At 38.7% G+C, this 12,272-nt stretch overlaps 1 protein-coding gene across 2 annotated transcripts in view; it reads right to left on the bottom strand.

The window, feature by feature from the left end:
- Positions 1-972: 972 nt before the first annotated feature.
- Positions 973-12,272, bottom strand: part of UBE2K (ubiquitin conjugating enzyme E2 K) — a 31,378-nt gene continuing 20,078 nt past the window's right edge. For both annotated transcript variants that reach the window (XM_035111919.3, XM_060278903.2), the window contains 5 exons: positions 9,096-9,154; positions 8,084-8,166; positions 6,639-6,738; positions 5,578-5,706; positions 973-5,219 (listed from right to left, as the gene is read on the bottom strand). In XM_035111919.3, coding sequence (XP_034967810.1) covers positions 5,145-5,219; positions 5,578-5,706; positions 6,639-6,738; positions 8,084-8,166; positions 9,096-9,154 — 446 coding nt within the window. In that variant the 3' untranslated portion in view covers positions 973-5,144. The remainder of the gene's footprint in view (positions 5,220-5,577; positions 5,707-6,638; positions 6,739-8,083; positions 8,167-9,095; positions 9,155-12,272) is intronic.

Below are 12,272 nucleotides of genomic sequence, written 5' to 3'. Positions count from 1 at the left end.
GTGGCATTTTGAACTTTGTGCCAGGTAACTCAAGGAAGGCACATCTCATTAGTACATGATGGGGCTTTTTGCTACCCTGGGCTGCTTTGGGAGGAAGAGCGAGAGATATATTTGAAAGAGATAACTGCAGGCAGCCATGTGATCGACCATAGAGTTGTGTGCATCCTAGACTTAACTTTTTTTTGCCTCAGCCGATGCTGCCTCTTGGCAAAACTATCAGAATGTTCAATCAGTTGTGATTCAGTTGCTCCCAAGAAGCCAAACTATTATTGTTTTTCAGTGCCCCAAAGGATCCAGCATGCCCCTTTTATTTGCAACAACTTAAATGTAAACCTAAAGATTAAGGAGAATATTCTGTCCCCACCCCCACCTCCAAGTGTTTTGGCACACCTCTCTTGGCAATAGGCACATGGAGAAGGGGTAGTTTAGGGCTGCCAGGATATGAAAGCTCTATTATTGTGGATTAGGAATGGTTTTGTGTGTGTTACCCAAGGCTCAGCATACTGGCCACAATATGGAAGGTTTCGTATCTTTTTTGGAAGGAAGTTCCTGCTCTTAGCTGTTTGGCCTGGGGAGAAGAATGCCTCTGCTGCAGCAGAAAAATGCAAGTTAGGCTGGTAGAAGAAGTAATCTCACAGGATCAAATATGCCCTCCTTGCTCTCCCCTGAGCAGATTTGCAGTATGAAAATTCCTAGGTTTTTGGCCAAACAAGTAGTGAGAACAAAGGAGTTTACTAATGCTGCAAGGAACACTCAAGTAGCAACACCTCAGCCATCCGTTCATTTTTAAAAGATTTTAACAAAGCATAAACACAACTGGTTGATTTGCACACATACCTATGCCTGCTCCATAAAATACAACTTGCTGGTCCATCTATCACTCTTGTAACATAATGAGACCATTATATCACACTTAAATAGTGGTACCATCTCCTGTTCTGGAGAGATTACCACAAAGTAAAATGGAAAGCATTTTCAGGGAAACATGCATTTATTGTTAAGCATTTGCAGTGGAAATCAACATTTTAAAAGTGTATTTATTATTTTTTAGAAAAATGGCATACAAAAGTGTTGCGTGGCTTTTATTCTCAAGAGACGCAAACACCAACGTTGCATTGCAGCCCGCTCACTCACAATGAAATGTCCAGTTGAAAGCTTCCTACAAATAGCCTTTGTCATCTTGGTTGGGAAGAAAAACAAAACAAAAACCCCACCCAACATAAATTGAAATGGAAAACGGCAACAGGTCAGCAAGGATCTTTGACAGTACCACTTTTCTGAAAGGGGAGGCCCTCTCTAAAAACCCACGTAAAGCACCACATTGCAAATTTTATTAATGGGCTCCTATAGTACAGTTGGGTTTTGTTGGCATGATTCTGAATGGTTATTTCAAACTAGTAGATTCCTCCCATTGCAGAGGGACTAATCAGAACTGTCATACAATACGCAACTTGCAAGCTTTCATCCTGTAGGGAATGGAGTCCTGCGTTTATTACAGCAAAAAAATAAAAAAGGTAGGGGCATTTAATAGCTCCAAGTAGAAGAGTAGGCCGGTTAAGTATGGCACTTTAAAAAACCAAAAACCTGAAGGTTGGGTTATGTATTGAAAAACCCCAAATCACTTTGGGAGCATTAGTCTAACGAGGATGTAGCTGTGCTTGCATGTCAAAGCAGAGTGAATACTGCAGCACTAGTCATGGCTGCTGCTACTGCAACTATATTGAATGTTTTTCCTATGCTTATATTTATGCAACTAAGCCTTGTTTAGAAAAGTCTTTGATTGAGACATTCTCCTTTTGACCATGATTTTTGCAGTTAACTGTGCTAAGTTTCCCAGCCTGCCAGCCCACTCAGAAAAACTCCCGTGGATTATGGCAACTCAGAGAAACTCCTGTGGATTATGGCAATCAACAGCCATCATGCATTTGTTTACCCAACAAAACTCAAAATCTGACAGTGGTAACCATTTATGAGCCTATCAAAATGTCCGTGACAGGAACACGGTTCTTATCCGAACAATGACTGCAAAGCCACCAAACCGTTTAAAAAATAAAACCCCAAAGTCATTGCCATCATTAAGTTGTAAAATATAAGCAAACGACAGGGAAGGCAAGGTGCACATTCCACAATGTCTAACTCTTCTATTGAACAAGTTTGAGTTTGCATAGTTTACTCACTTTGCAACCATTTGGTTTATTTGAAGACAAAGTTGCTTTCAACCAGTTTCTCCTTTTAGATAGATTGCTGAGGCTTGGACCTCGGATATTCCTCTCCAAAGGTATCATAAAATATCATTTAATTACATTTATAGAAGTACCTGACTGATCAAAATGTTCCAAAATCAATGCTTGAGGTAAAATGCTGCTTAACCGCCTTGTTTTTACAGCACATGTCACCGGGAGTACAAATTGTTTTGTACTTTGTCACTTTTTAATGGCAGCTCAGTATAGGAACGAAAGCATGAACTTGGCTTTTTAAAAACCCAGTTAGTTGTGTGGAGTGTTTTTGGCACTTACAATGATTTGTTGAGACCCCTGGCAATGGGAAGGGCATCTCTTCTCTCTTGTCTCCATGGGAAGAGCAGTCATTGGTTATAATCTCAGCATTCAACTGAGATAAACCAGTTACAACCCTCTGAATTTGTTAAAAATCTACGGGTTGCTTAAAAGTTCCCAGAAACAGGTTATTGCATGATCAGTATCAATTGTGTGGCATAGGTGAATTGTGTAGTATTTCATCCACAACTGGCACAGCTCACAATAACTGCAAGGCTGCCTGACTATTATTTTTAGAGTAATGAGAAGTGAAAAATGATATGCTGAATCATTAAAGACCAGTAAATCAAGATTGAGCTGGGTAGCAGTTTGCATTTACTCAGCTCAACGGCCTAACAAGCCGTGCACACATACCTTTAGAAACTGAGAGAAAACTTCCTCTCTCGGGTGCAATGACAAAATGACTGTCATTACACTAGAACCATGAAGGGAAACCCTACCGGTAGCACCTATATGAATCCTTCCACCAATACCAAGAGTTTCATGTAGCCAAGGGGAGAGTCCTAGCTATTATATTTAGCATAAGCTTTTTCTCCTGTGTTCAAACTTTTTCTAGTCTCATTTAACACAATCACAGAAAGCTTCCTTAGAATGATTAATATGATCTAGATGGAAAAGCAGAAGACATTTCATTCCATCTAACCACTTCCACGATCTTTCCTTTAATTGCAAAGAACAAGGGAAAACGTAATCTATCAGCCATTTTTACACAATTACCACCAGGGTAAAACAAAGCTGTAGATGAACTTGTCAAAATATAGACCATAAAAAAATTACAAACACAAATGGCAGATTGCCAGGGTTCTGCTGGTCCTGGCTACTATTTAACAAAAACTTTGTTGAGCAGCAGCAAATTGTTAAAAAAAATAAATATATATCAAGGAAAAAACAAAAATCACATTTCCTTTGGCATCTGAAAGTGATTTACAGGACTGCAAGAAAAACCATACAATCACTGAATGCATAAATAGGATGTGAAGAGATCAACAGTGTTCTGCATTGCACAGATACAAACTACAATTTATTTTTCTGTGTCCTAATAACTTGAATCTATAGGCAGCTTAGACATACGTACTGCAGGAAATAATTCTGCATGTTAGGTTCTCATCTCTTCCATTTCTCTATTTCACATTAGATGCTTAACAGTTATGCAACATGGCTGATTAGCAAAAGTGGTGAAAACTTTCCTATCTACAGTACAGAAGAGTTGGGGGCAGGAATGGGAAAATAACCTTGCAGAATTCTACACTGACACCGCATCTCTGCATTTTGCTCAAAAGCAATTCCTGATGCAGTTCTGTAATGATATTACAACTTGCAACAAAGGTATAAAAACTAATGATTTGGAGATTTTTAGATCTATATGAATTAATAGAAAGTATGACTGTATGTACATTTGTTTTAGCAGGTACTTCTACTCGCATTCAATATATTTACAGTAAAAAAAAAAAAGCAACAATCCAAGACTTTCAAGTGTCAACTGGGGGAAATGTGCACAATAGGGACTTTACAGGTTTACAAGCATCCCCTACCTAAAACAATGTCCAGAGTAAAAACTAGGAAGCTTTGCTCCCAAACTGATTGCATCACAGCAAATACTAGAGAAAAGAGGTGGCATTCTCAGTGTTAACAGAGAACCAATTCTTCTCGGCAAATTCATTCTATCCAGAATTTATTGAAAGAGGTTGGATTTCTGCATAAGAAACAAAAGAGCAGCTCCACTTGCTTGTGCTATGTCCAGATATACCAAACCTTTTATACAATTGTGTAGAAATTACAATGGTTGAAACACTTTTACTGGTTATTCAAAATAGACCACTTGGAAGTGGGAAACTAGGCTACTTTAAATGGCACATACCCACAAATTCTGGAGGTTCTAGTGTGTTATTGTAGTTGCATGTGCAGTTGGGGGGGGGGGAGAGGTAAAGAAGAAATGGAGGATTGCTACTCCTTAAGAGGTGAAAACATTTCCGAGTAGGCTGTCATTTTGATCTATGAGCACATTTGGAAAGTCTTAGGGAAAAGTTACAAGAATGAATACTCAAGTACTTCAAACAGTGCTCTGTTCAGTTTACCCTACTTTTTTTCTTTAAAAGTGTCTATGTAAAGTACAAGCATGCAAATATAAGGTCCACAGGCACGTAGGATCCATGTGAAAAAAACATAGGTAAGGGAGCTGGGATGAGTGACATCAGTGACTGATGATTATGGACACAATCAGATGTGTTCTGAATAAATTCTTAAAAGTCAAAATCCTGATGCAAATTCCTTCTGGTCTTGGGTCACACTGCTAAGACTAAAGTAGGCATGTTGTCCCCCATTGTTTTAGCCAAGCTCAAGGAATTTACAATATTTAGTAAGAAAAAATTAAAGTATTTCCCCCTTTTTTTAAATTTACACAGACGTTTAATTAGCTTTATTTACAGAGCAGTTTTTTTTTCTTTTTTCAGTCTCCAATAATGCCTAGATAGCATCAGGCAAGAATGCCAGTTTTGAAAGAGAATCTATATAGAAACCTAAAAATAAGAGATGGTGAGGCTCCTCAAGAAAGGGCAAGCTGGGCTACAGAAGCAGTTCTCTGCACATGGCTCAGTTACTCAGAAGTAGTTCTGTTGCTGTCTCTACATCCCATGATTTTGATGACAAGGCCACTATTACTGCATTCTGCAAAGACAAAAAAAGAGAGAGACTCAAGTCAGTGTGTGCACCTGTTCTTTATATAAATCCAATTGCAGCACGAGCCTGAAGGAAACTTTATACGTCAGTTTGACCATGGCTAAATTAAAGTCAGTTACTTAACTGAAAATCAGGCATTAAATGGATTTCCTTGAGTTTCAGAAGTAGTGAAAAAGCTGTTAATCAAGGCAAAATACAGTACAAAGATAATCTAACAGAAGCTTCTACACAAGTAAGCAAAGAGAATCTTACACAAGGCATGCCTTGTAACCAAAGTTGTGTTGCTGTGTACAGAAGGATAGACATGCTGTGGTTTATCACTTTTGTAAGAGTAGCCAATACTCACCCTATCAAAGCCCATAGCACAAAGGTTTTCTATCTTTTTGGTGTATTCTGGACTAGAAACTGGTGCTCCAGCATACACGTGTGCCCAAAGTCGAGCTGTCTGTTTAAACATTTCTGGATTTTGTTTGTACTATAGCAAAAAAAGGGGGGTGGAATTAAGTCATACAACTGTCCAAATTCAAGAATTTATGCATTCATACTGCACTGTCCGGCTTACTTTGGCATCCAGTCCGGGATATACATGCCTAATGGTCTGTGATGTTTTGTCGCTGAGTAACTGCAATTGATGAATAAATATATCTTAAGACTCCAAAGCACCACAGGTAGGCGAGAACGCAGTGCAACTGCATTTCTACAATAAATTTATTGCTTACAGAAACTCTTATTCAAAGCAGAATTGGTTAGAATTAAAAGCAATGAAGATGATTGCTAATGGTGCAACAATGACAGGCTTCTATCCTCTTCATGTGGAGACCTTTTAAACAAGACAATATTCCTGCCAGCCACTTTTATATAGTTAGTGTGTGTGCTTTGATTTTGTAAATTTGTTTCAGTAACTCTATGAACAACATGAACACTTTTGTATACATATATTGAAGAGCTATAACAATCAGTTGGCCTCACTCTGGTTGAAGGAACCAACAATTGATGCCTATGATACAAGCACCATGTCCCCTTTTGTAGCCAGGCTAAGAGCTGGTAACTGGCCCAATGCCGGAAGTGAGCAAAAACAATTATCAGGTAATTTAAAATATAAAACCAGACATGCAGAGAGTATTTTTTTTATTTTTCAAGGTAGGCAAAATGTATTGCCGAGAGTCGTGACACTGCACATATTCCCAAGTATTAATGATAATAATTCACAAAGGTTTATGCTATTAAAGGTCCTATTTTAGGAACTGTACCAATTCTGCATTTTCTGAGTTCTCAGAGAGCAAATAAGTATTTTACTAGCCTGTGTCCTACAGATTTAATTAAAACTCAAAATTTGGGAGCGGTCAGTGTACTTTTGAAGAGAGGAAAGCATTACGAATAGAACTAGAGTTTTCCTAAGCATCATACCTGATTTGCCACTACTGCATCCTGGGGGTCATCAGGTTCTGCAGCTGCCAAGAGTGCTTGCAGTGATAACAACACTGTCCTAAGAGTCATTGCTGCAGCCCTAGAATAAATTAGAAATAACTAAAGTCATATTATTATCCACACACAAAAATCTGATTGCAATGCCTTTAGAATAATTTCAACTCTGTTATTTAAAATCATCTTTCCCTGCCATACATTAATTGTACCACTCAACCAGAGGAGAAGGCCTGGGTTACTCATTTGCCACAGTTTGCATCAATTAATCACACTAATTAATTGACATTAAGGCTAAAAGTATGGCCAAGTTCTCACTGAGATGATAAACCTGTGTCTGATCTATACCACTTCAGCCTTTAGGTTGAGAATGTGCCCATGTGTGTGAGTGAGACACAGACAGCACATTCCCCACATTAAAAACAAACAAACTTTGGTAGAATCCTCCCTGACACCTAATTTTCAACCACATGACCCCATATTCAGTCTGAAGTGATATATTTCAGGCACAGGTCTAATGCCTCAAAGAGAGCAAATCCTAAATCTACAACTATCTGTCCACTAATGCTTCCAACCAAACTGTAAAAGCACTTACGCTCCAAACCCGATTTTGCTGGAGACCCTTATATCTCAACGGAAGAGGTGGGGCAATTTTTACCAATTCCTCCCTGCAGTCCCCACTGTGCCCTGATTGTTGACTCCAGAGAGTTGGGGGACCCTCCAGAACAGGGCTGAAGATCACATGGGGGATCTAGCCTCCAATTACTGTTCTTACTAAGAAACAGAAAAGTCTAAAAAGCAGTAAAAACTCAGCGATAACCTATGGTTAACACTGCAGTACAGAGCACTCCTAATTGGAAAAGTCATCCAGTTTTCTAAATTCCTATGTAAAAACAGCTCAGTGGTATAATGAAGGGGAGCAGTCACACATTTGCACCCTTTTCATGCTTCCCTCATTCACTTCCTCCTTTTTGCTAACCACACTTTGCCATTCAAATCATCAAACTATGACAGACCAGAAACCATGGTTTGGATGTAAGCACTAACCATAGTGTGTCAATTCAGATGTCACAGCAAACTATGGTTAACAAAAACCAAGAGGTGCAGTAAAAAAGATGTAGGGGGGCATTCTAAACTGTCAAACCATGGTATAGCATTACTCAGTGGTCTAAGTTTAAAGTAAAGCAATATAAATAAGGAAACAGTTAATGCACATTATATTTCTAATTCCTATGAAAAATATAAGCAGAGAATGAAAATGATCTTTCTATCCATTGTGTTCCATCCATCCAATTGCCCTGTAATCTTCAGATGAACTCATTAATATTGTCAATAACTTCACTCAACAATAATTCAGTTTCACTACATTTGTAAATAGACGATTGTCCAATTATCTGGAGGATCTTCAAGAACTTAATGCACAACATTACCATTGATCTTTTAGGATATCCAAACAAATAGCCCCAGTGACTGAGCTAATATTAGGATGCCATATTTTTGTGATAAACCGCACCTAGAACATAAAAGAAAAAATTCTATTAAATTAGCTGCTAAGTATTCAAGACAACCTCTACATATTTCAGTGGGCAAACCTCCAACTGTTTTCACAAATGGCAATATAGGATGATAAATGTAAACCTGAGTTCCACCACAGAATGCAGCTGGGGGCTCACATGACTGGATGCTTCGCCACATGAAAAAATATTCCTCCATAATATTGATTATCAAGATTTCTGAGATAAAAAAAACCCCTACATATGATAATTTTGTACTTATTAAAATGCAGTTTCTTCTGGCATGGAGAGCATTTTGGGGGAGCCCCCACAGCAATCTGATGTGATACCTCTTAGCATACTTAGCATGACCTTATTTAAAAGTAGACAGATGACAGAGAAATCCGTCCCTTTGTTATCTGCCTGCGTGGAATTCCTGGTTATCTATGGCTACCAAGTGAGTTGATAAACACAAGGAATGAAGATGCATCATTAAAGCAATTTTCAGAAGGGTAACTGTTAGTCTGTTGTAGCAAAACCAAGAGTCTTGTGACACCTTGAAGCTTGAAAATACACCTTGTGTAATATTTCTGCTATTATACTAAAAGCATATATATTAATACAATTATATATACAATTCAACCTGGATCTAACAGTAACTGCCTTCACATTGGTTTTCAAGCAGACAGCAATGGGGTAGAAGTGAACAAAGCTGTTCAAAACAAGGTTATGTTGAAGGCAGTTTTGTTTTTAAAAGCTCCATCAGTGCTTTGCCAGCTGTGCAATATTTTGTGACCAGGGACCATTGACATAAAATGATGAGGGGTGAATGACTGTTGTTTCTGTGCTGATCCAGAAAGATCTGGGGGGCAACAGCACTGCATAACAAAACACCTACTACACAGAAGCATTCTAGAGAATTATTCACAAGAATTTATGCTCACTGTACCTTTGGGGGATTAAATGGATACGTTTCTGGAATTTTTATTTCTAGTTGATATCTTCCTCCTGCAAAAGTCAACACACATACATTATACACTTTGCCAGTAGTATTTTACCAAAATACTGAATAAGTGAATCAAATGGCATTTTAACTTTTTGTCTTAGAAAAATAAGTTAACAGCTTATTTACTTTCAGACAGAAGCAATCCTTAAAAAAAAGAGTTGTAGCTTTTACATTTCTATGTGCAACAGGTCTTTTTCAACAGCGACTGTACCAAAACTCTTCCACATTTATTTCAACTCACCTTGCCCTTGCTGTCTCACTATTTTTTTTTATTTGCTTTATTAACTATGCTGCTTTTCATTCAAATGAACCCCAAAGCAGCTTACAAACAATAAATACTGTAACAATGACATGATAGAACTTCACGCTACAAACAATAAATAACAATAAGATGCTTTTTAAACTCCTGGGGTGGGGAATTTTCCTCTTTATTCTTTGTGAAGCACAATCAGATACAGCTTTAGAGACGGTAATAAATCCTGTCAGTTCCACTATTTTCTTGTTGATCAAGCCACCAACACATGGCATGGTTCACACATTTCAATGAAGTAGCAGCTCTTGTGAGATGATACGCATAAACAGCAACATAGCAAAACACAAACAACCCATGATTCCCATACACATGTTCTTATTCAAAATAACTGGCCTTTTGGAAAGAGAAGATACTAGAGATGGGCAAGGTCTCTCAAATCTGCTTCGGATTAACCTGGAAAAAATTTAAGTTCTGGGAAAGAAAGGTAGGGGGTGGATATTTTTTCCTGAGAATCTGAGGTTCAAAAAACAAACCTCTCCACCTGTACCTGGCTGTACTCCCTGTCCCCAGAAGCCTTCACTGCCAGCTTCTCTCCTGGCACAACCGCTCCACTTCTCTGGCACACAGAGTTGGTTGAAGCGGCAGCAGCAGCAATACACAGGAAGAAGAGTGAAAGGGGGGTGCAAACTGTCATCACCCTTAGGAAAGCTGCATTTCCTATGGGCCCCAGGCATATGTGCCACTTTTCCACACTCCAGAAAGAGAAAAGAATGAGGGAGGGAGGGAAATAGGAAGGGAAGAAACCATCCTCTCTAGCCTACCAGTATATAGTGGCTAACAGCAGTCAGGGACGGTGGCAAGGCCTCTGGGATGCCCAGACAGAGAGAGAAGTCAAGAATTCTCCTCCAACTTAGATTATGAAAGTGCCAGCAAAGAATTCAGGGACATTAATAAGCTCACCTTGGGGGAATTTTGGCAGCAATTCCAGTTATGAATATTAACTAAAGTGTCTAGTGTGGCCATTTTGTAACATGGAATGAAAAAAACCACCAATATTGACTAAGACAGGCAAAGGCAAATTGTTAAGGCAAAAGGCAAAAGTTGAAAGAAACTCCCTCCCCTCCTTAAGATGAGTCTTGGGATGCCTAATGCTCAATGATTTCACTAGCAGCTCTAGGGAGGGAAGTAGGAACACTGATAAAATTATTTGATGATACCCAATTCTTACCTGCACAAGTTATGCAAAATGAACAGAAAGCTAAGAAGCATTTGGGAGCTGTTAACAAACATTTCTGCTACTGAATAAGATCTCATCAGACATTAAAAAAGATTGAGAAATCCTTGTTGGTTTCAAGAGGACCATGCGCCAAAGTAATATACCATATTTTCCCGTCTATAAGATGCCCCCATGTATAAGACACCCCCTACTTTTAGGGACTCAGATTTAAGAAAATGGTGGAAGATGTATCCATGTATAAGACGCCCCCTAATTTTTGAGTTTTTTAAAGGAAAGAAACCTAGTCTTATACATGGAAAAATACGGTAATTGCAAAGGCAGCAAACACACATTTGCTTAAAAGGTAGTAAGCACAGTAGTTCAAGTGGAAGAAATGATGTACCCATGTTGTACACTGCACTGACAAGAACACTGTGCCCAATTTTGGATTCCTATATTTAAGTAGGGCAGATTCAAACTGAAAAGGCAGAATAAATGCAGAAGGAGATGCATTTGTGGTGTAAAATGAGACTAGAGGACTGGATGGTGTCCTATAACTATACTAGAAGGCAAGAATGAAGAGATAAAATCTTATTAATACATGCAGTTTGAAAATCAAAGATTTTGAGTTAGCAGTACGATTCCCAGGAGCCTCTCTAAAATAAACTTGGGAGTGGAGAATCTCAGTTTCAACACACAGTATACAAAAGGTCTCTCATTCTGTGACTTACTGGAATAAGCACTTATAACTTGAGGGTCTTGGGATTTGTAAGCACTCTTCTTCTGGGAGAGATGGCAGTCACATTTGGATTTCATTATAAGCTATGGTTTATTGTGACGTGCATGAACCACAGTGAACCTAAGCTTGCATGTTCTCCTTCCCATATGGCCAGAAAGATGACGTCGAAGATTCTGCTCTTTATTTAGTAAGCCACACCATACATTCCCATTTTGTCCAAACCAAGGATCATGGCTTAACATTAACTAAGCTCGGTTTCAAAAATAAGACAACTTCAAAGCATGGGTGATGAAATTAGCTTTTTAAAACAATTGTATTACAAGAAATGAGTGGCATCTCCCCCCAAATGATGGCAGACATACATCTGCAGAACAGAGAAGCAAGCATTTATTTTATTTTATTGCAATTTCTCATATCCTTACAGCCCTCCAAACTGCTCTGGGGGGTCCACAACACCCTGAAGCAGATTTGGGGAGGGGTGGGATTTCTTCCCTCCTTGATTCATGGACAGATGCCTGTCATCAGCATCATGTGTCTAAGGTGGTACACATCATGTGTACTACCTTAGACATATGCATGTATATCATGCTTCTTTATTTAAAAAATTCCTTCAGTAGCACCTTAAAGACCAACTAAGTTTTTATTTTGGTATGAGCTTTCGTGTGCATGCACACTTCTAGACCTGTCAAGCAGTTGAATTTTAACTAAGGCCTGAAAACCTGGTCTTAAAAATGCTTGCACACTCTACTTCCTTTGACTGGGCATTATTCAGCATCAAATGTTTATGAAAGCAGGTCACTGTATCATTAATATGGAACGCTTAGCCCCACCCCCCCATCCCGCCCCGATTGCACTACTACTTCCAAGGTGTCCGTACAATAAATTATGTTCAGCTAAAAATATTTATTTATT

The sequence above is a fragment of the Zootoca vivipara genome, chromosome Z1 (genome assembly GCF_965207765.1).
Source record: "Zootoca vivipara chromosome Z1, rZooViv2.hap1.1, whole genome shotgun sequence".
In the NCBI taxonomy this organism is placed as follows: Eukaryota; Metazoa; Chordata; class Lepidosauria; order Squamata; family Lacertidae; genus Zootoca; species Zootoca vivipara.
Note: the sequence above shows the minus strand (reverse complement) of the source record. Positions and strands in the feature narration are given on the sequence as shown.